At 36.8% G+C, this 24,482-nt stretch overlaps 1 protein-coding gene across 1 annotated transcript; it reads right to left on the bottom strand.

Annotated features, from left to right (window-relative positions):
• Positions 1-1,174: 1,174 nt before the first annotated feature.
• On the bottom strand, positions 1,175-23,553 carry elmod1 (ELMO/CED-12 domain containing 1). The gene is made up of 11 exons (XM_034142202.1): positions 23,390-23,553; positions 23,003-23,056; positions 20,338-20,483; positions 11,882-11,910; positions 11,678-11,775; positions 8,997-9,126; positions 8,269-8,402; positions 7,541-7,609; positions 4,676-4,726; positions 4,107-4,240; positions 1,175-3,469 (listed from the first exon to the last, which is right to left on the bottom strand). The coding sequence occupies exons 2-11, from the start codon at positions 23,017-23,019 to the stop codon at positions 3,294-3,296; spliced, it is 984 nt and encodes a 327-aa protein (XP_033998093.1). The 5' UTR covers positions 23,020-23,056; positions 23,390-23,553; the 3' UTR covers positions 1,175-3,293.
• Positions 23,554-24,482: the final 929 nt, after the last annotated feature.

Here is a 24,482-nt window from a genome sequence, read left to right as displayed (position 1 = left end):
AAGCTAAGCCCCTCCCCTTCAGACCAACCCCAACCATCCATTCACCACCACCAGGGTCAAGCTAAGCCCCTCCCCTTCAGACCGACCCCAACTAACCATTCACCACCACCAGGGTCAAGCTAAGCCCCTCCCCTTCAGACCGACCCCAACTATCCATTCACCACCACCAGGGTCAAGCTAAGCCCCTCCCCTTCAGACCGACCCCAACTATCCATTCACCACCACCAGGGTCAAGCTAAGCCCCTCCCCTTCAGACCGAACCCAACCATCCATTCACCACCACCAGGGTCAAGCTAAGCCCCTCCCCTTCAGACCGACCCCAACTATCCATTCACCACCACCAGGGTCAAGCTAAGCCCCTCCTCTTCAGACCGACCCCAACCATCCATTCACCACCACCAGGGTCAAGCTAAGCCCCTCCCCTTCAGACCGACCCCAACCATCCATTCACCACCACCAGGGTCAAGCTAAGCCCCTCCTCTTCAGACCGACCCCAACCATCCATTCACCACCACCAGGGTCAAGCTAAGCCCCTCCTCTTCAGATCGACCGCAACCATCCATTCACCACCACCAGGGTCAAGCTAAGCCCCTCCCCTTCAGACCGACCCCAACCATCCATTCACCACCACCAGGGTCAAGCTAAGCCCCTCCCCTTCAGACCGACCCCAACCATCCATTCACCACCACCAGGGTCAAGCTAAGCCCCTCCCTTTCAGACCGAACCCAACCATCCATTCACCACCACCAGGGTCAAGCTAAGCCCCTCCCCTTCAGACCGAACCCAACTATCCATTCACCACCACCAGTGTCTAGACCCCGGGGGGTTTCATCGGACCGGTTCTCCCCTCCAGAATGAGACTCCTGCACAACGGGGCCTAATCGCCAAAACTCCATTACATTCATTTGTGTATTCCTGGCTATAAATATGTATTCTTACATCAACACGTCTCTCCTGATTGAATTCAGGTTATCTACACATGAAAATATATATAATGTAATATAATAATCTATCCATTTGTATATAAATGATCTAAAATGTACTCCACATTGACAAACCAACAAACAAAATGCTAAATAAATCTTATTATAAAACTCTGAAAGGAAAGCAAACACTTTTACTTTTTATACATTTCGATTTGTTTTGTTGGAAAAATTAAAAATAAACCGTCATCTGTAGTTTTTTTTCCCGACACTTAGTCTTTATTGTGATCTCAAAAAGTACAGCACAGACAAATGAAGCACACATTAACAATATATATAATATGAATACTCTATAATACAGAAAGCTGTGACGATAGAAAGAGCATCATGCAGTTCAAGAGGCGTTTAAAGCAGCGCCGCGCTAACAAAGGAAACCGCGTTATATTCTCTACTATAGTGCAAAGCAATTCAATAATAACCTCTGACACGTCAAAGTTATTTTACTCTATTTAAACACAATCAACAGTGCAAGCATGGCAGGAAAATATATGGTACATTTCTCAGAGCAATACATTTGTTCAAGTGAAGAAACAGACGTGAGGTGATTTGATAAAACTGTAAATGACTCAGAGCTGAGAGACGATCAGTGACATGGGGCTTCATTCAAAATAACATTTCATCTAAAACAGGTTTGTTTTGCAAGATTTCCTCAAATGTTTGATTTTTTTCTCAGTGGAATTTGACATTAAAACATTTTTGGTGCAGGTTTCCCTCTTTCCTACAGTCTCATTTGTTTGTAACATTTATGATGATTATATATTTTTTTCCACCAGAAAAACATAATTGTATTTTTTGGTGATTTTGTGACAATTGTATAGCTACTAAATATGTTTGCTGGCTTAACGCCTTTACATTCAGCTTTTTCTAGTTTCACCGTCAGGTTTTTAATTAAAATCACCCACTTAATTATTAACGGAGCAACTGTGCATTTGATATGTTATGTATCGTGCTGTTGCAGACGTGTTGCGTTCATAAGCACATGGTTATTTCTTCATGGTGAGAAAGATAGATAATGATGGAGAAGACTTTTGAGGTTTATCTACCGCTTCCTGCAGCGGCTGTGATTGGCTCCCAGCTCTGAGTTAATAAATCAAACGTTAGTGAGGCACGCTCGGTGCAAAGTAACACATTAATAACTGTGCGCTGACGTTAATGTACATTATTGCTTTGGCTGAAACAACATGTGTCACATTCAATGAATGAAAAGACGTCAAACAATCGGAAACATTCAAAACTCAAAGCAAAGGTTTTTAGGCAAACCTGTAAAAATAATGATCAGTAGTTTAAACTTAAATAGCAAGAGGACATTTAAATACAATAAACAAATAAAATATATATAAATAAGAATAAAATAATTACAAAAATAAGAAAAATATGAAAAAAATGATAAGAAAAAAATAAGGTACAAACCAGTTAGAATAAATTAAATTATAAGCCAAATTAAAATTAGCTGTTAAAAGTATGAAACACTTTAAGTTTCATAACTCCATAAACGTAATTATTATTTCTGAACATTATTTTTGCAGATTTACAAAATGTACATTTGAGCTCACAAGAAACTTCTGCTGTGAATTACATCTCTCCACATTCGATATGTTGGCACGGAGAGTCTGTAATGTGACGTAAAAAAAGTACAATCTACAGCTAACACACACACACACACACACACACACACACACACACACACACACACACACACACACACACACACACACACACACACACACACACACACAGATAATCTGATTGAATCAGCTCCAGCAATACTTCTATTAGCTTCTTTAAAATTAAATATCAATAGCTCTTCATTTACAAAATATCACCTTTGACACGTTTCTGAAAGCCCGACAGCTGATTGCCAAAATATTCTGAACTGATGAGAGCACCACGTCGCTAAAATCTACTTTAAGTGTAAATTTGGTTTGTTATGAGAATAAAAGCACAGAAGTGAGGTGCAGCCTCCTCATGCACAGCTACAATCGCTACGGTCATATCTCTGATGCTGGTGGAGGAGAGGCAGTGTGTGTGTGTGTGTGTGTGTGTGTGTGTGTGTGTGTGTGTGTGTGTGAGAGCTTTTGGCAGTGACGCAACATGACGTTAGCTGAGCAGAGAAGGAAGAGTCTCCCCAGATGTGTCCAGCTTTTTGAAAGATCTACAGATTTAATCAAATTTTTTTTGGCCTACCGGACATCCAGTGTGTGTGGGGGTCTCTCCGTGTGTGAGAGAGAGTGTGTGTGGGGGTCTCTCCGTGTGTGAGAGAGAGTGTGTGTGGGGGTCTCTCCGTGTGTGAGAGAGAGTGTGTGTGGGGGTTTAGAGGTTGACCAGGTGCAGGTCGGAGGCGGTGAAGTGGGGACACAGAGCGGTGTCGAGGTCCTTCAGCTGGCGGAGGATCCGGCGGTGGAACTTGCTCCGGACGCGGTTGAACTCCATGATGTCGGACGGATCCTCGTCCACCCAGAACCGCTGGAACTCCTGCATCAGGTAACCTTCCGCCAGAGAAAGTAGATCCGTTGTTAGAGCAGGGAGGAGGGGAGGGAGGGTCTTAAGATGTTTTAATGAAGTAGAAAAAAAACACAGGGGGGAAATACTCTGATACATGGGGAGTAAAGTGTAGGTGTGTGTGTGTGTGTGTGTGTGTGTGTGTGTGTGTGTGTGTGTGTGTGTGTGTGTCTGTGTGTGTGTGTCTGTGTGTGTGTGTGTGTGTGTGTGTGTCTGTGTGTGTGTGTGTGTGTCTGTGTGTGTGTGTGTGTGTCTGTGTGTGTGTGTGTGTGTGTGTGTGTCTGTGTGTGTGTGTGTGTGTGTGTCTGTGTGTGTGTGTGTGTCTGTGTGGTGTGTGTGTGTGTGTGTCTGTGTGTGTGTCTGTGTGTGTGTGTCTGTGGTGTGTTGTGTGTGTCTGTGTGTGTGTGTGTCTGTCTGTGTGTGTGTGTGTGTGTGTGTGTGTGTGTGTGTCTGTGTGTGTGTGTGTGTGTGTGTGTGTGTCTGTGTGTGTGTGTGTGTGTGTGTGTGTCTGTGTGTGTGTGTCTCTGTGTGTGTGTGTGTGTGTGTCTGTGTGTGTGTGTGTGTGTGTGTGTGTGTGTGTGTGTGTGTGTGTGTGTGTGTGTGTGTGTGTGTGTGTGTCCTCACAGAAGGTCTGCTGCAGGTCTCTCAGACTTGGTGTTTCTGGAGCTACGTTATAAAGATGCGTCTTCAAAGCTCCGCTGATCAGCAGAGAGAACGCCAGGTCCGTGATGTTGATGCCCACGATGGCAAAGGAGTAACTGCAACAACAACAACAACAACAACAACAATATGGTGGATTACAATGTTTTTTTAAATGTCTAACTTCCTTCTCCAAATTCTCACTATTTTCACATTCCTGACTTTTTTTCAAAATGTTCACTTTTTTTAAATTCCTGAGTTTTTACATAATTCTATGTTCATCAAATAGTGTGTGATCTTAACTGTGTGTGTTAAACTAAAACGGAGCATTTTCAGTCAGCTCAGATTTGATCTCTCCTTTTCTGTAGTCTGTGCTCATGTGTTTCAGTGTTGGTGTTTAGCCTGAATACGCTTCATGAAAGGTTTTCATATAAATAAAACCATTTCTGATCCTAAATATCTTCTTCTTTTCTAAGGTCACATTGTTCTGTTGTCTTAGAATATTGTTGATATTTATTTTCTCTTGTGTTTCTTTCTCTTAGTTTGACACTCACCCGATAGCTTTGTCGATGTTCTTCTGTTCCCACTCAGGGCTGTTTGTCTCACTGTGAAGGAAACACTGAGTCATGTTCTGTCTGTGGAACAACACTCATTACAACAATTAACCTCACCAGGGAGTTACCTTTCATAATGTTTAATGTGGGAACAGGTGGTACAAACGTATACAAGTACAAGACTCATACAAGTTACTTCATTTCTTTAAATGTTCTGTGAGGATTCATTTTGTCTGGAATGCATTTTACTGAAGCCTTTTTAACGTTAAATCTATAAATAAAAATAAAAAAGTCAAAAGTCAAGTTTTTTTTTAAAGTAAAAAAATAAAGAAATTGTCAAAAGTAAAAAGAAAAGTAAAATAAAAAAAGGTAAATTAATCAAAAGTTTTAAAAAGTAAAACTCGTCAAAAGTAAAAAGAAAAGTAAAATAGAAAAAGAGTAACATTTGTGAAAAGTTTAAAAAAGTGAAATTAGTCCAAAGTTTAAAAAGAGAATAACAAATAAAATAAATATTCGTCAAAAGTTAAAAAAATATGAAAAATGTAAAAACGGTTTTAATGAATTAATAACTGACTCTTGACTCAATTATTAACTTATTTTAATACTAATTATAATAACACACACACTATATTGTCGCCTGCCATTTCTCTCTTATTAAAGGTGGGGTAGGTAAGTTTGAGAAACCGGTTAGAGATCGCTAGAATTTGAAAATACACAGCCGGAGAAAATCTGCCACTTCCTCACAGAGCCCCTCCTCCAACACACACGAACGCGCACATGACCAATGAGGGCACGAGATAAGTTTGTGCACAGATGGAAGGCTGACAGGCAGGTAGGCCATCCAGTTATATTAGCCGGGCCGGCTCAGATGATTGGTCGTGCTTTTTACAGTACTACAGCTTCCACAGATGATATTTATTTATGGATTTTTTGTCAAAGCACTTCAGATATTCATTGCTATCAGGATGTTAAGAGCATTCCATGGAATATAATATATATTTCTCAAACTTACCTACCCCACCTTTAACTCGAATGTGGCGTATAATATAATAATATAATATTACCCAATCGGAAAATTGTGTTAAATAAAAACAGTTCCCAGACTCTCTCTGTGTGTTTTATGAATGAGATGACAGAGCACAAACATGTGATAAATAAACGGTGCTCGGTGCAGCTTTTAACGCGTGAGGAAGCAATGAACGCAGAGAGAGAGAAAGTGAAATAAAGTACCTTTGCTTTCTGTGTGTGATCCTACCACAGTGCATGAGAGGTGGAGGAAAAGAAGAAGACATCTTTGTGAAATGAGGCGTCTCAGAGATGAGAAACAATACAAGCAGCAGCGGAGATAAAGAAGACATGGAGCTGTAGGGATGGAGTCAGCAGAAAGGATGCAGGGTTATGGAGAAGGTGCTGGCATGTTGGCTCCAGTGAAAGACATGGAGCTGGAGGGATGGAGTCAGCAGAAAGGATGCAGGGTTATGGAGAACGTGCCTCTTTGGCTCCAGGGAAAGACATGGAGCTGGAGGGATGGGTAAAGTCAGCAGAAAGGATGCAGGGTTATGGAGGAGAAGGTGCTGGCATGTTGGCTCCAGTGAAAGACATGGAGCTGGAGGGATGGAGTCAGCAGAAAGGATGCAGGGTTATGGAGAACGTGCTGTTATGTTGGCTCCAGAGAAAGACATGGAGCTGTAGGGATGGGTAAAGACAGCAGAAAGGATGCAGGGTTATGGAGAACGTGCTGGCATGTTGGCTCCAGTGAAAGACATGGAGCTGGAGGGATGGGTAAAGTCAGGAGAAAGGATGCAGGGTTATGGAGGAGAAGGTGCTGGCATGTTGGCTCCAGTGAAAGACATGGAGCTGGAGGGATGGGTAAAGTCAGCAGAAAGGATGCAGGGTTATGGAAAACGTGCCTCTTTGGCTCCAGGGTCTATACGCCTACTGCCTGAATCTGCTTCTTTTTATTTCTATTCCTAATAATTTGGTGTTATCTTCAACATTCTGACACTTTTTCAACATTTTGATTTTCTTTTCAAATTCCTGACTATTTCCATAATTGTCACTTTTTTTTCTCGAAATTCTCACTTTTCTTTTTTAGACTAACTTTTTTCAAATATCTTGACTTATTTCAAAATTCTCACTTTTTTTTGTAAACATGTCTGACTTTCTGTGGATCAGATTTGATGTCTTTGTTAGCTGTTCTGTTCTGTAGGATAATACTTTAAGGGTTCATCTATACAAAAAGCTGATATCCTGGTCGGTTGCCATTGAAAGTGTTCATAAGCTTTTAAATGAACTGTTACTGAGTTATAACCCTTTTTCAGGAAAGAAAATCACCAGTTTGATGACCAACATATGTAATGTATCCATATAACGCATATTAGAGAAGCAAGGGTGTAAAATAATCATTCTAATTTCAATTTAGAGACCCAAACATTTGGCAATAGCTAGCTAGATAGCCACCATCTGCTAGCTAGCTAGTTAATGAATAGCAAACGTTAGATTTGTTGTCAAGTAGATAGTTAGCCTAGTCAGTCAATTTATACTGCAGTTTACTTTCGTGTTAATGTTTGTATCTGATGTATTTTAATGCACCTATGAGCATGAAGATACGTCCGGATGTAGCTTCCAATACGTCTAATCATTGGAGAGTAGAGAGTGTTGTAAGAAAAGAGAGATCATGTGTCAGGGCTGCAAAGTTAGCTTTAGCTTTACGTTGTTTCTATGAACACATGTATAATCGACCTGCTTCATTCATGGATACTCTCCTTCAGCCTCTGATCTCTTTAGAAAATGAAGGTTAAACAGAGAGACTTTCCACCTCGTCACTCAGCGTATGTTTGTGTAAATTGAGTAAGCTAGCCTTACTTGTGCTTCGGCTGCAGAGAGTCGTGGAGCATCTGCAGAGCCGTGGTTTTGTCGTGTTCTGCGAAATACCTGCAAAGATTCACACAGAGAGTTTAAAGAAGAGGAGGATATCGTAGGTTAAAGGTCTCCTATCATACTATTGTTAGGCATATATTATAGGTCTCAGATATATAAAAAACATGTCTCTGAAGTGTTTTGCTCAAAATACCAAACAGATCATTGTAGCCTCATATCCCTCTATTTCAGCCCTGTTACTAAAGGGCTGATTCTGGGTCTGTAGCTCTAAATGCTGCCATGATTAAACGCCATCATGTTCCAAACCACATCAAGGATTATTTCTGAAACAGTATGGAGCTCAAAGGCTTTTTCTCTCGTGAGTCCCTTTTATTTCCTGCTTCTTCACACATACTCTCTCCAGTACAGGTTAGCTCTGAGTGTTAGCATGCTAATGTAAACACAGACCATATTACGTCCAAAACACGTCTTGTTTCTGATAGCAACGTTTCTGGCCGTGGGTGTAAAGCCAGCCCACATTTCAGATCGGCACACGGAGGAAAAGAGAGAGGGTTTTATTGTCTGACACTCTGTGAGTCTCCTGACACTTTGTGAGTCTCCTGACCGAGGACACATATTTATGTATAAAAGACATCAGAAAGTGCCTTTTCCATGATAGGAGAGCTTTACAGTGTGACACTAATAGGTGTTATATTTGATAAAGTGTGTCTCACAGCAGGTTGCTCAGCCCCAGCAGTCCCATCCCTCTGAAGTCTGTCTTGGGGTCGCTGCCCTGAAACCCGATCTCACACCACTGCTTAGAGATCCGTCCAGTGAGAGGAGAGTCGGGACGCAGCTCCTTCCACAGCTGCAACACAACAGGATTATAAAAGACCCCCCATCAAACTGTTCAGTCTGCTGCCGTCTGGGAGGGGGTACCGCAGCATCCGGACTAAGACCACCAGACTCAGAGACAGTTTTATCCCACAGGCCATAAGACTGTTAAACACCTGAACTCTAATAAATGCCTCGAAAAACATTCCTGTTGTCATCTTGCAATCTACTTATTTATATAAATAGTTATCACCGCAACAAACCGTATTTAATTTTGTCTTAATGTTCATTATTTAATTTCATATTCTGTTCTTGTACATATCATATTCTATTGACATGTATATAGACTTCTTGCACTATTTTCTATTTGTATTTTTGTATTTTATTATATATGTTGCATTGTTGGAGGAGACACACACACACACACACACACACACACACACACACACACACACACACACACACACACACACACACACAATTACCTCATGTTACAGTAATCTATAACTACAATCCATGTATCTGCTACATAGTTGGAGTTTCTCCTTTCTTATAAAAAAATCCATCTCTCTCTCTCTCTCTCCCTCCCTCTCTCTCTCTCTCTCTCTCTCTCTGGTTATAGATATACCTTCATGAGCATGTCCTCGTGCTCTTGGTTCTCACAGTCGTATTGTTCTCTGCGTAGTTTCTCCACCTCTCCCACCAGCTTCCTGTAGCCCACGATCTGCAGCAGGCTGGCCTGAAGAGAGATGCCCAGCCTGGGGAGAGAGGAGGAGAGAGGGGGGAGAGAGGGGGAGAGAGGGGGAGAGAGGGGGAGAGGGGGAGAGAGGAGGAGAGAGGGGGGAGAGAGGGGGGAGAGAGGGGGGGGAGAGAGAGGGGGAGAGAGGGGGAGAGAGGGGGAGAGAGGGGGAGAGAGGGAGATCGTGAGAGGGGAACCAGAGCTATCAACGTCCACACACTGTCTGTTCCTCTGAGAGACTCACAGCTCAGTCTGAGCTCTAATGGTCGCTGAGGAAGAGAGCAACACTAAACCATGGAATCAGTGGTACTACCAGAAGTGTTTTTTAAATCTCTGACCTGGAAACAAACTTTTAAAAATGATAAAAGCTAGTGTTTCTGGTGAAATAATTGTATATTCAATAAAATAACTGTATTATTGTCTATATGTTCACTCATATATACATAAATACACACATCACACTCTTATTTTGGTCTTTTTACATTTAATTGTTGTTTTTGCTCACTGTTGAAGTCATATTATTTTGTTTGTGAATTTTAACATTATTAGGAAGAGATTTAAAATAAGCCCAGTGGGTTTCCTGCTCTTTCCTGCTCTTTCCTGCTCTTTCCTGCTCTTTCCTGCTCTTTTCTGCTCTTTCCTGCTCTTTCCTGCTCTTTCCTGCTCTTTTCTGCTCTTTCCTGCTCTTTCCTGCTCTTTCCTGCTCTTTTCTGCTCTTTCCTGCTCTTTTCTGCTCTTTCCTGCTCTTTCCTGCTCTTTCCTGCTCTTTCCTGCTCTTTCCTGCTCTTTTCTGCTCTTTCCTGCTCTTTCCTGCTCTTTTCTGCTCTTTCCTGCTCTGCATATGATTTGCTATTTGTTGTTTGTATTTTTAACAATAAACAATATTAGGGATCATGCAAACGTTCATCTCAAAGAGAGAAAAGACTCTTTGCAGCACTCTTTAGTAAAGTGTTATTGATACTCTTTAGTAAAGTGTTATTGATACTCTTTGGTAAAGTGTTATTGATACTCTTTAGTAAAGTGTTATTGATACTCTTTGGTAAAGTGTTATTGATACTCTTTAGTAAAGTGTTATTGATACTCTTTAGTAAAGTGTTATTGATACTCTTTAGTAAAGTGTTATTGATACTCTTTAGTAAAGTGTTATTGATACTCTTTGGTAAAGTGTTATTGATACTCTTTAGTAAAGTGTTATTGATACTCTTTGGTAAAGTGTTATTGATACTCTTTGGTAAAGTGTTATTGATACTCTTTGGTAAAGTGTTATTGATACTCTTTAGTAAAGTGTTATTGATACTCTTTGGGAAAGTGTTATTGATACTCTTTGGTAAAGTGTTATTGATACTCTTTAGTAAAGTGTTATTGATACTCTTTAGTAAAGTGTTATTGATACTCTTTGGTAAAGTGTTATTGATACTCTTTGGTAAAGTGTTATACTCTTTAGTAAAGTGTTATTGATACTCTTTGGTAAAGTGTTATTGATACTCTTTGGTAAAGTGTTATTGATACTCTTTGGTAAAGTGTTATTGATACTCTTTGGTAAAGTGTTATTGATACTCTTTGGTAAAGTGTTATTGATACTCTTTGGTAAAGTGTTATTGATACTCTTTGGTAAAGTGTTATTGATACTCTTTGGTAAAGTGTTATTGATACTCTTTGGTAAAGTGTTATTGATACTCTTTGGTAAAGTGTTATTGATACTCTTTAGTAAAGTGTTATTGATACTCTTTAGTAAAGTGTTATTGATACTCTTTGGGAAAGTGTTATTGATACTCTTTGGGAAAGTGTTATTGATACTCTTTAGTAAAGTGTTATTGATACTCTTTGGGAAAGTGTTATTGATACTCTTTGGTAAAGTGTTATTGATACTCTTTGGTAAAGTGTTATTGATACTCTTTAGTAAAGTGTTATTGATACTCTTTGGGAAAGTGTTATTGATACTCTTTAGTAAAGTGTTATTGATACTCTTTGGTAAAGTGTTATTGATACTCTTTGGTAAAGTGTTATTGATACTCTTTAGTAAAGTGTTATTGATACTCTTTAGTAAAGTGTTATTGATACTCTTTGGGAAAGTGTTATTGATACTCTTTAGTAAAGTGTTATTGATACTCTTTGGGAAAGTGTTATTGATACTCTTTAGTAAAGTGTTATTGATACTCTTTGGTAAAGTGTTATTGATACTCTTTGGTAAAGTGTTATTGATACTCTTTAGTAAAGTGTTATTGATACTCTTTAGTAAAGTGTTATTGATACTCTTTGGGAAAGTGTTATTGATACTCTTTGGGAAAGTGTTATTGATACTCTTTAGTAAAGTGTTATTGATACTCTTTGGGAAAGTGTTATTGATACTCTTTGGGAAAGTGTTATTGATACTCTTTAGTAAAGTGTTATTGATACTCTTTAGTAAAGTGTTATTGATACTCTTTGGGAAAGTGTTATTGATACTCTTTGGGAAAGTGTTATTGATACTCTTTAGTAAAGTGTTATTGATACTCTTCACAGTCTGATTCAGAGGCTCGATGCTAACACCCTCACAGAAGGGATGAAGTGACAGATATCTCAAGTCTCACTGTGGGTTGGTGTCAGGGTTGATCTTCTTCAGCGCCATGATGTCCTCGATGGTCTTCTCCACTTTATCAGGATGAACGCTGAGCGCAGACTGAAGCAGCTGCAGAGGAAGAGGAGGGAGGAAAACAGAAGATGAAGATGTAATTTGATCAAAGTTAAAAAATGTAACGACACACGATATTCAAACTGAGGATTAAGAGACGTACCGTATTTTTGGAACACCGCAGAGATGATTCTGGAAAAGAAAACAACATTAAGTTAAACATCAATTATTGTTATTATTAATATTACAATAACTCCAAAAACTAGGAAATGATAATCAGGATATTTACACCTCCTGCCATTTAGAGTGTTTTTGTACTTGAGTAAAAGTAGAAGTACTCAGATCTTGTACTTGAGTAAAAGTAGAAGTACTCAGATCTTGTACTTGAGTAAAAGTAGAAGTACTCAGATCTTGTAGTAAAAGTAGAAGTACTCAGATCTTGTACTTGAGTAAAAGTAGAAGTACTCAGATCTTGTTCTTGAGTAAAAGTAGAAGTACTCAGATCTTGTACTTGAGTAAAAGTAGAAGTACTCAGATCTTGTACTTGAGTAAAAGTAGAAGTACTCAGATCTTGTAGTAAAAGTAGAAGTACTCAGATCTTGTTCTTGAGTAAAAGTAGAAGTACTCAGATCTTGTACTTGAGTAAAAGTAGAAGTACTCAGATCTTGTACTTGATTAAAAGTAGAAGTACTCAGATATTGTACTTGAGTAAAAGTAGAAGTACTCAGATCTTGTACTTGAGTAAAAGTAGAAGTACTCAGATCTTGTAGTAAAAGTAGAAGTACTCAGATCTTGTACTTGAGTAAAAGTAGAAGTACTCAGATCTTGTTCTTGAGTAAAAGTAGAAGTACTCAGATCTTGTACTTGAGTAAAAGTAGAAGTACTCAGATCTTGTTCTTGATTAAAAGTAGAAGTACTCAGATCTTGCTCTTGAGTAAAAGTAGAAGTACTCAGATCTTGTACTTGAGTAAAAGTAGAAGTACTCAGATATTGTACTTGAGTAAAAGTAGAAGTACTCAGATATTGTAGTAAAAGTAGAAGTACTCAGATCTTGTACTTGAGTAAAGGTAGAAGTACTCAGATCTTGTAGTAAAAGTAGAAGTACTCAGATATTGTACTTGAGTAAAAGTAGAAGTACTCAGATCTTGTACTTGAGTAAAGGTAGAAGTACTCAGATATTGTAGTAAAAGTAGAAGTACTCAGATCTTGTACTTGAGTAAAAGTAGAAGTACTCAGATCTTGTTCTTGAGTAAAAGTAGAAGTACTCAGATCTTGTACTTGAGTAAAAGTAGAAGTACTCAGATCTTGTACTTGAGTAAAAGTAGAAGTACTCAGATCTTGTAGTAAAAGTAGAAGTACTCAGATCTTGTTCTTGATTAAAAGTAGAAGTACTCAGATCTTGCTCTTGAGTAAAAGTAGAAGTACTCAGATCTTGTACTTGAGTAAAAGTAGAAGTACTCAGATCTTGTACTTGAGTAAAAGTAGAAGTACTCAGATCTTGTAGTAAAAGTAGAAGTACTCAGATCTTGTACTTGAGTAAAAGTAGAAGTAATCAGATCTTGTACTTGAGTAAAAGTAGAAGTACTCAGATCTTGTACTTGAGTGAAAGTAGAAGTACTCAGATCTTGTACTTGAGTAAAAGTAGAAGTAATCAGATCTTGTACTTGAGTAAAAGTAGAAGTACTCAGATCTTGTACTTGAGTAAAAGTAGAAGTACTCAGATCTTGTACTTGAGTAAAAGTAGAAGTACTCAGATCTTGTAGTAAAAGTAGAAGTACTCAGATCTTGTACTTGAGTAAAAGTAGAAGTAATCAGATCTTGTACTTGAGTAAAAGTAGAAGTACTCAGATCTTGTACTTGAGTAAAAGTAGAAGTACTCAGATCTTGTTCTTGAGTAAAAGTAGAAGTACTCAGATCTTGTACTTGAGTAAAAGTAGAAGTACTCAGATCTTGTACTTGAGTAAAAGTAGAAGTACTCAGATCTTGTAGTAAAAGTAGAAGTACTCAGATCTTGTTCTTGATTAAAAGTAGAAGTACTCAGATCTTGCTCTTGAGTAAAAGTAGAAGTACTCAGATCTTGTACTTGAGTAAAAGTAGAAGTACTCAGATCTTGTACTTGAGTAAAAGTAGAAGTACTCAGATCTTGTAGTAAAAGTAGAAGTACTCAGATCTTGTACTTGAGTAAAAGTAGAAGTAATCAGATCTTGTACTTGAGTAAAAGTAGAAGTACTCAGATCTTGTACTTGAGTAAAAGTAGAAGTACTCAGATCTTGTACTTGAGTAAAAGTAGAAGTAATCAGATCTTGTACTTGAGTAAAAGTAGAAGTACTCAGATCTTGTACTTGAGTAAAAGTAGAAGTACTCAGATCTTGTACTTGAGTAAAAGTAGAAGTACTCAGATCTTGTAGTAAAAGTAGAAGTACTCAGATCTTGTACTTGAGTAAAAGTAGAAGTAATCAGATCTTGTACTTGAGTAAAAGTAGAAGTACTCAGATCTTGTACTTGAGTAAAAGTAGAAGTACTCAGATCTTGTACTTGAGTAAAAGTAGAAGTACTCAGATCTTGTACCTGAGTAAAAGTAGAAGTACTCAGATCTTGTTCTTGAGTAAAAGTAGAAGTACTCAGATATTGTACCTGAGTAAAAGTAGAAGTACTCAGATCTTGTACTTGAGTGAAAGTAGAAGTACTCAGATCTTGTACTTGAGTAAAAGTATAAGTACTCAGATCTTGTTCTTGAGTAAAAGTAGAAGTACTCAGATCTTGTACTTGAGTAAAAGTAGAAGTACTCAGATCTTGTACTTGAGTAAAAGTAGAAGTACTCAGATCTTGTAGTAAAAGTAGAAGTACTCAGATCTTGTTCTTGATTAAAAGTAGAAGTAATCAGATCTTGTACTTGAGTAAAAGTAGAAGTACTCAGATCTTGTACTTGAGTAAAAGTAGAAGTACTCAGATCTTGTTCTTGAGTAAAAGTAGAAGTACTCAGATCTTGTACTTGAGTAAAAGTAGAAGTACTCAGATCTTGTACTTGAGTAAAAGTAGAAGTACTCAGATCTTGTAGTAAAAGTAGAAGTACTCAGATCTTGTTCTTGATTAAAAGTAGAAGTACTCAGATCTTGCTCTTGAGTAAAAGTAGAAGTACTCAGATCTTGTACTTGAGTAAAAGTAGAAGTACTCAGATCTTGTACTTGAGTAAAAGTAGAAGTACTCAGATCTTGTAGTAAAAGTAGAAGTACTCAGATCTTGTAGTAAAAGTAGAAGTACTCAGATCTTGTACTTGAGTAAAAGTAGAAGTACTCAGATCTTGTTCTTGATTAAAAGTAGAAGTACTCAGATCTTGCTCTTGAGTAAAAGTAGAAGTACTCAGATCTTGTACTTGAGTAAAAGTAGAAGTACTCAGATATTGTACTTGAGTAAAAGTAGAAGTACTCAGATATTGTAGTAAAAGTAGAAGTACTCAGATCTTGTACTTGAGTAAAGGTAGAAGTACTCAGATCTTGTAGTAAAAGTAGAAGTACTCAGATATTGTACTTGAGTAAAAGTAGAAGTACTCAGATCTTGTACTTGAGTAAAAGTAGAAGTACTCAGATCTTGTAGTAAAAGTAGAAGTACTCAGATCTTGTTCTTGATTAAAAGTAGAAGTAATCAGATCTTGTACTTGAGTAAAAGTAGAAGTACTCAGATCTTGTACTTGAGTAAAAGTAGAAGTACTCAGATCTTGTTCTTGAGTAAAAGTAGAAGTACTCAGATCTTGTACTTGAGTAAAAGTAGAAGTACTCAGATCTTGTACTTGAGTAAAAGTAGAAGTACTCAGATCTTGTAGTAAAAGTAGAAGTACTCAGATCTTGTTCTTGATTAAAAGTAGAAGTACTCAGATCTTGCTCTTGAGTAAAAGTAGAAGTACTCAGATCTTGTACTTGAGTAAAAGTAGAAGTACTCAGATCTTGTACTTGAGTAAAAGTAGAAGTACTCAGATCTTGTAGTAAAAGTAGAAGTACTCAGATCTTGTAGTAAAAGTAGAAGTACTCAGATCTTGTACTTGAGTAAAAGTAGAAGTACTCAGATCTTGTTCTTGATTAAAAGTAGAAGTACTCAGATCTTGCTCTTGAGTAAAAGTAGAAGTACTCAGATCTTGTACTTGAGTAAAAGTAGAAGTACTCAGATATTGTACTTGAGTAAAAGTAGAAGTACTCAGATATTGTAGTAAAAGTAGAAGTACTCAGATCTTGTACTTGAGTAAAGGTAGAAGTACTCAGATCTTGTAGTAAAAGTAGAAGTACTCAGATATTGTACTTGAGTAAAAGTAGAAGTACTCAGATCTTGTACTTGAGTAAAGGTAGAAGTACTCAGATATTGTAGTAAAAGTAGAAGTACTCAGATCTTGTACTTGAGTAAAAGTAGAAGTACTCAGATCTTGTTCTTGAGTAAAAGTAGAAGTACTCAGATCTTGTACTTGAGTAAAAGTAGAAGTACTCAGATCTTGTACTTGAGTAAAAGTAGAAGTACTCAGATCTTGTAGTAAAAGTAGAAGTACTCAGATCTTGTTCTTGATTAAAAGTAGAAGTACTCAGATCTTGCTCTTGAGTAAAAGTAGAAGTACTCAGATCTTGTACTTGAGTAAAAGTAGAAGTACTCAGATCTTGTACTTGAGTAAAAGTAGAAGTACTCAGATCTTGTAGTAAAAGTAGAAGTACTCAGATCTTGTACTTGAGTAAAAGTAGAAGTAATCAGATCTTGTACTTGAATAAAAGTAGAAGTACTCAGATCTTGTACTTGAGTAAAAGTAGAAGTACTCAGATCTTGTACTTGAGTAAAAGTAGAAGTAATCAGATCTTGTACTTGAGTAAAAGTAGAAGTACTCAGATCTTGTACTTGAGTAAAAGTAGAAGTACTCAGATCTTGTACTTGAGTAAAAGTAGAAGTACTCAGATCTTGTAGTAAAAGTAGAAGTACTCAGATCTTGTACTTGAGTAAAAGTAGAAGTAATCAGATCTTGTACTTGAGTAAAAGTAGAAGTACTCAGATCTTGTACTTGAGTAAAAGTAGAAGTACTCAGATCTTGTTCTTGAGTAAAAGTAGAAGTACTCAGATCTTGTACTTGAGTAAAAGTAGAAGTACTCAGATCTTGTACTTGAGTAAAAGTAGAAGTACTCAGATCTTGTAGTAAAAGTAGAAGTACTCAGATCTTGTTCTTGATTAAAAGTAGAAGTACTCAGATCTTGCTCTTGAGTAAAAGTAGAAGTACTCAGATCTTGTACTTGAGTAAAAGTAGAAGTACTCAGATCTTGTACTTGAGTAAAAGTAGAAGTACTCAGATCTTGTAGTAAAAGTAGAAGTACTCAGATCTTGTACTTGAGTAAAAGTAGAAGTAATCAGATCTTGTACTTGAGTAAAAGTAGAAGTACTCAGATCTTGTACTTGAGTAAAAGTAGAAGTACTCAGATCTTGTACTTGAGTAAAAGTAGAAGTAATCAGATCTTGTACTTGAGTAAAAGTAGAAGTACTCAGATCTTGTACTTGAGTAAAAGTAGAAGTACTCAGATCTTGTACTTGAGTAAAAGTAGAAGTACTCAGATCTTGTAGTAAAAGTAGAAGTACTCAGATCTTGTACTTGAGTAAAAGTAGAAGTAATCAGATCTTGTACTTGAGTAAAAGTAGAAGTACTCAGATCTTGTACTTGAGTAAAAGTAGAAGTACTCAGATCTTGTACTTGAGTAAAAGTAGAAGTACTCAGATCTTGTACCTGAGTAAAAGTAGAAGTACTCAGATCTTGTTCTTGAGTAAAAGTAGAAGTACTCAGATATTGTACCTGAGTAAAAGTAGAAGTACTCAGATCTTGTACTTGAGTGAAAGTAGAAGTACTCAGATCTTGTACTTGAGTAAAAGTATAAGTACTCAGATCTTGTTCTTGAGTAAAAGTAGAAGTACTCAGATCTTGTACTTGAGTAAAAGTAGAAGTACTCAGATCTTGTACTTGAGTAAAAGTAGAAGTACTCAGATCTTGTAGTAAAAGTAGAAGTACTCAGATCTTGTTCTTGATTAAAAGTAGAAGTAATCAGATCTTGTACTTGAGTAAAAGTAGAAGTACTCAGATCTTGTACTTGAGTAAAAGTAGAAGTACTCAGATCTTGTTCTTGAGTAAAAGTAGAAGTACTCAGATCTTGTACTTGAGTAAAAGTAGAAGTACTCAGATCTTGTACTTGAGTAAAAGTAGAAGTACTCAGATCTTGTAGTAAAAGTAGAAGTACTCAGATCTTGTTCTTGATTAAAAGTAGAAGTACTCAGATCTTGCTCTTGAGTAAAAGTAGAAGTACTCAGATCTTGTACTTGAGTAAAAGTAGAAGTACTCAGATCTTGTACTTGAGTAAAAGTAGAAGTACTCAGATCTTGTAGTAAAAGTAGAAGTACTCAGATCTTGTAGTAAAAGTAGAAGTACTCAGATCTTGTACTTGAGTAAAAGTAGAAGTAATCAGATCTTGTACTTGAGTAAAAGTAGAAGTACTCAGATCTTGTACTTGAGTAAAAGTAGAAGTACTCAGATCTTGTACTTGAGTAAAAGTAGAAGTACTCAGATCTTGTACCTGAGTAAAAGTAGAAGTACTCAGATCTTGTTCTTGAGTAAAAGTAGAAGTACTCAGATATTGTACCTGAGTAAAAGTAGAAGTACTCAGATCTTGTACTTGAGTGAAAGTAGAAGTACTCAGATCTTGTACTTGAGTAAAAGTATAAGTACTCAGATCTTGTTCTTGAGTAAAAGTAGAAGTACTCAGATCTTGTACTTGAGTAAAAGTAGAAGTACTCAGATCTTGTACTTGAGTAAAAGTAGAAGTACTCAGATCTTGTAGTAAAAGTAGAAGTACTCAGATCTTGTTCTTGATTAAAAGTAGAAGTAATCAGATCTTGTACTTGAGTAAAAGTAGAAGTACTCAGATCTTGTACTTGAGTAAAAGTAGAAGTACTCAGATCTTGTTCTTGAGTAAAAGTAGAAGTACTCAGATCTTGTACTTGAGTAAAAGTAGAAGTACTCAGATCTTGTACTTGAGTAAAAGTAGAAGTACTCAGATCTTGTAGTAAAAGTAGAAGTACTCAGATCTTGTTCTTGATTAAAAGTAGAAGTACTCAGATCTTGTTCTTGAGTAAAAGTAGAAGTACTCAGATCTTGTACTTGAGTAAAAGTAGAAGTACTCAGATCTTGTACTTGAGTAAAAGTAGAAGTAATCAGATCTTGTAGTAAAAGTAGAAGTACTCAGATCTTGTACTTGAGTAAAAGTAGAAGTAATCAGATCTTGTACTTGAGTAAAAGTAGAAGTACTCAGATCTTGTACTTGAGTAAAAGTAGAAGTACTCAGATCTTGTACTTGAGTAAAAGTAGAAGTAATCAGATCTTGTACTTGAGTAAAAGTAGAAGTACTCAGATCTTGTACTTGAGTAAAAGTAGAAGTACTCAGATCTTGTACTTGAGTAAAAGTAGAAGTACTCAGATCTTGTAGTAAAAGTAGAAGTACTCAGATCTTGTACTTGAGTAAAAGTAGAAGTAATCAGATCTTGTACTTGAGTAAAAGTAGAAGTACTCAGATCTTGTACTTGAGTAAAAGTAGAAGTACTCAGATCTTGTACTTGAGTAAAAGTAGAAGTACTCAGATCTTGTACCTGAGTAAAAGTAGAAGTACTCAGATCTTGTTCTTGAGTAAAAGTAGAAGTACTCAGATATTGTACCTGAGTAAAAGTAGAAGTACTCAGATCTTGTACTTGAGTGAAAGTAGAAGTACTCAGATCTTGTACTTGAGTAAAAGTATAAGTACTCGGATCTTGTACTTGAGTAAAAGTATAAGTACTCAGGTCTTGTACTTGAGTAAAAGTAGAAGTACTCAGATCTTGTACTTGAGTAAAAGTAGAAGTACTCAGATCTTGTAGTAAAAGTAGAAGTACTCAGGTCTTGTACTTGAGTAAAAGTAGAAGTACTCAGGTCTTGTACTTGAGTAAAAGTAGAAGTACTCAGATATTGTACTTGAGTAAAAGTAGAAGTACTCAGATCTGTACTTGAGTAAAAGTAGAAGTACTCAGATCTTGTACTTGAGTAAAAGTAGAAGTACCAGAGTGTAGGAATACTCTGTTACAGTAAAAGTCCTGTATTCAAAATGTTCCTCAAGTGAAAGTATTAAAGTATTCTCATCAAAATATAGTGAAAGTACAGTAAAAGTAGTCATTGTGCAGATTGGTCCATTTCAGAATAATATATATGATATGTTTTATAATGATTGATCATGAAAGTGTTCTCAAAGCTGGTAAAGGTGCAGCTAGTTTGAATGACTTTGTATACTGCAGGGTAGCTTGTGGATTTACTCCAGGTGGAACTAAAGTCTGATTTAACACTTGGTTATATTTCACATCATTCATCCACATCTGTGAAGTAACTAAAGGTATTATACATGTAGTGGAGTAAAAGTACACCATGTACCTCTGAACTGTAGTGGAGTAAAAGTACACAGTAGCATAAAATGGAAATACTTAAGTAAAATACAGTAAGTACAGTACTTGAGTAAATCTACTTAGTTGCTTCCTGCCTCTGATTACTGTCGGCTTCATAAACATGACTTTATTATCAGGCAGTGTGAGAGTTACCTATCTTCAGGGTCCTGCGGGCTCCATGCTTGTTGTTGTAGCAGATCCTCTGCAGCTCGCAGCGACCCGTTAGCTTCCTGGTGACGAACTTCAGTCCTCGCCACAAACACTTACAGTACAGGAAGACGAAGAACTGCGTCACCACCCTGCAGATTTCAGAGATTCAAGAATCAAAGGTGTTATTGTCATATGCACAAAGCTACAGTGTAACAATGGCAATTACATTCTTCTGACCTGAGCTCCTCCAACAATGCAACATATATTTTACATTACATCACATTTAGCTGAGGCTTTTATCCAAAGAGACTTACAATAAGTGCATTCGACCAGGAAGATACAAACTTGAAGAAAACAGAATCATATAAGTACATCATGTTTCATAGAGCCAGAACATTTCAAGTGCTACTCAACTGGCTTTAGATAAGCCAGTCCTTTGTTAGTATATAAGTGCTTTGTTAGTAATTATTATATAGATATATAATAAAATATAAAAATAAAAAATAGTGCAAGAAGTCTCTATACATGTAAATACAATAGGATATGTACAAGAACAGAATATGAAATAAAATAATGTAAATTAAGACAAAAGAGGGTGAGATACGGACTTCAGTGTCATCTGTTAAAGTGCTACAAATATAGTCGGTTGAATACTCAATTCTGATTGGTCGATTTGGACATTCCAGAGGTCTGTTATTTTTCGCTAGCAGTCCGTTGTTAAGGAGAGCAGACCGTCGCTAAGGAGAGCAGATCGTTGCTAAGGAAAGCAGACCGTTGCTAAGGAGAGCAGGCCGTTGCTAAGGAGAGCAGACCGTTGCGACGAAGTGCAGACCGTCGCTAAGGAGAGCAAACTGTTGCTATGGAGGATACTCTGATCAAAGGGACTATTTGCATTTAGTATTTACTACTGATATTAAATGGAAATTACATTTAGATAAAAAAATGTTGGTCTTACATGTTAGTAAATTGAATATTTGGGAGTTTTGGTAATAATATAAAACAATAAATGATATTGTTTTGAGTTTATTTACTACTTTTTATGTTTTACAGACCTATATTAACTGCCACTTCAACCTTTAGTGAAAAAACGTAAAGACTTGGTACTCTAAAATAACAATAAATGGGAAAAAAACGTCAAGCTGGTCTTACATGTTAGTAAATTGAATATTTGTTGAGTTTTGGTAATAAAATAAAACAGTTAATGATATTGTTATGAACATTTTCAATACTTTTTTCTATATTAACTGTCACTTCAAGCGTTAAAAAAAAAATGTGCAGCTCCTAATAGTTTCCTTAAAATGTACCCTTATTTATTGCAAAAAAATAGTTTTTTACAGGATTTTACGGATTATTAGCTCAGTATTTTGGGGGATTCATATTAAAATCCCATCCTATTCAGAGTGAAGATGTAAAATGGGCTCAATAAGAGTAAAACAATAAGATTGTGTGTTACTTCTCGTCTCCCAGCAGCAGATCAAAGTGTGCTATTTTTACAGATGACACTGAGGACTAAAATGGAAATGTGTGTCTTGGGAAATGCACAGCGACCCGTTATAAAAACGTGGAGACTAAATGATTTCTATCCTCCTCTGGATTTACTCTGAACGTTAGGAAAGAAGGAGGAACACACTTATGTTGTAGTGATTACATCATCCTGAAACACAGAATTAGGGCCTGTTTGTAACTTAGCATCTCAAATAAAGAGGACTAAGATTCTCAGAATAATGAGTTAGCATAAGGAAATGATTACTTAAAAATATCTTAGCATCTGAAAATACCGACAGCGTCTCATAATATAGACTAAGCCTCCCAAAATAACGTCATATGTCTCATAATAATGACTTAACATGTCAAATAAATGAATAAGCATCTCAGAATAATGAGTTAGCATCTGAAAAAATGACTTAGCATCAAAAAATAACGACACATGTCAAAATATGCATCCCAACATAACTTCTTCTCAAAATAACAACCTAGCATTTCAAATAATGACCTATATCTCAAAATATAGACTAAGCATCTCAAAGTAAGGCCTTAACAACGTTAAATATAGACCTAGCATCCCAAAATGTTGAGTTATATCTCAAAATAACAACCTAGCATCTCTGACAAATGACAATTAGCATCTCAAAATAACGACATATATCCCAAAATAACAACCTAGCATCTCAAATAACGACTAAGAAGATTGTTGTTTTAAGAATAATGACTTAGCATCCCAAAATAAGGCCTTACCAACTTAAAATGTAGAACTAGCATCCCAAAATGTGGACATATATCTCAAAATATAGACTTAGCATCCCAAGATATAGACTTATCAATATTTTGACTAAGCATCCCATTTCTCATTATTTCGACCTGCTATGTAATTTTTCACAGGGTGTTTTTTTTCTGAATAAATGGTTTCCACACACAGAAAGCAACAGCTCTATTAATAGAGACTTGGTGTACATGTGCTCCATAATTAAGAGGCCTCCTTCTCCATACAGCCACTTATACTGGCCACAATAAGATAATCGATCCGCCTTCACTGGGAGAAATGGGAATACACATCCTGCAGTATTTAGTGCAAACAAGACATTGCAGTGGATCGAAATGGACGAAGGAAAACAGGCACAGAAAACGGAGATTTTGAATGAATAAAATGCAAATTAAAGAGTGTCTTTACCTCAGAAAATGCTTCATCTTGGTGTTTTCGGTGGTGTTTCTGCAGAGAGATCACCTGCAGACAGAAAGCAGAGGACGTGTCTGTGTGCAGGATTAACGCGCAAATAATCTGCGGCTTTTCCTCCTGCCTGCACCCGGTGAGCAGCGCTAATATTAACCTGCAATCCGTGCAACGACACAGACACATATCCAAGGAGATATGTGGCTTATTTCCCCTTTAGTGCATCAATAACACATTTTATAAACGCTCCGTGGTCTGCGGGCCGGTTAGCAACCCGGTGCACAAACACAGAATCATCCATAGCGACACACGGTGGCTGTAAATGCTTCAGTGCATGCAATAAAAACACTAAAATCCATGCGATAACACACAATAATGTCCTCTTACCGACGTGAGAGGAGTATAAAGGCTAAAAGAAGATGGAGGTGCCTGGTGTTGTGCTGCTCACTGCTGCAGAGCCTCCATGATGATGACAGTCAGTGTGCAGAGACTCACTGCAGAATACTGAGGAGGACAACATCAATTATACATTCACACAGCATTCCCCTCTCTCTGGGGTATAGAGAGGGTTTACTGTGAACAAAACCTAAATAATGTGATGATCTATGGATAAAATTGCTTATTGCATTCTTTTTAGGCAGGTTTGAGGAGGAATGGATAATATCATGTGATGGGATTACGTAATGGGGATCAACAAAAAAGGTAACTGTATTTTCTTAAAATTACATAAAATAATCTGACTGTCTCTTAAGAATTGCATGTAAAAGTAACCACACATTACATTTTAAAAACCCTCAAAATTATTCCAATAAATAAAATAAAAATGTGTAGAGATGCTAATTATTTTCTCTTAATCTGCTAATTGATCAATCTTTTATTGAATAAACAGTAAACTAAACATTGCAACATATCATAATTTAAAGATATGTTGCAATGCATGTATTTCTTTGCAGACACTTCTGTTATTACAGTATCTGCACCTCGCCTTGAATACATCTCCAGCCTCTTGATTAAATATATATAATAACTGGCTTTTAAATGTAGTATATTCAGAGGTGGGAAGTAGTGGAGTACAAATACTTTGTTACTGTACTTAAGTACATTTTTCTGGTATCAGTACTTTCCTCCACTACTTATTTTCCTGATGACTTTTTACTTTTACTTCTTACATGTTGAACACAAATACCTGTACTTTCTACTTCTTACATGTTGAACCCAAATACCTGTACTTTCTACTTCCTACATGTTGAACACAAATACCTGTACTTTCTACTTCTTACATGTTGAACACAAATACCTGTACTTTCTACTTCTTACATGTTGAACACAAATACCTGTACTTTCTACTTCTTACATTTTCTAAACAGGCTGGTTCCTTTAGTTTTAATCTGTGTTTAGTGGCGTGATCATCGTGATTTGTTCATTTATTTTATGAGTTTGATGTTAGTTTCAATCTGCTGATGAAGGAGGAGGCGCTACA

The sequence above is a fragment of the Trematomus bernacchii genome, unplaced genomic scaffold, assembly GCF_902827165.1.
Source record: "Trematomus bernacchii unplaced genomic scaffold, fTreBer1.1, whole genome shotgun sequence".
Classification (NCBI taxonomy): Eukaryota; Metazoa; Chordata; class Actinopteri; order Perciformes; family Nototheniidae; genus Trematomus; species Trematomus bernacchii.
The sequence above is the reverse complement of the archived record's forward strand: the minus strand, read 5'-3'. Positions and strand labels throughout refer to the sequence as shown.

What these genes read in the sequence shown, in the direction of transcription:
- elmod1 (XM_034142202.1), bottom strand. An exon ending in ACGAGGACATGCTCATGAAG is followed by an intron (nt 8,403 to 8,996) that starts GTATATCTATAA and finishes GTTGTGTTGCAG; the next exon opens with CTGTGGAAGGAGCTGCGTCC. An exon ending in CTGGGGCTGAGCAACCTGCT is followed by an intron (nt 7,610 to 8,268) that starts GTGAGACACACT and finishes GAATCTTTGCAG; the next exon opens with GTATTTCGCAGAACACGACA.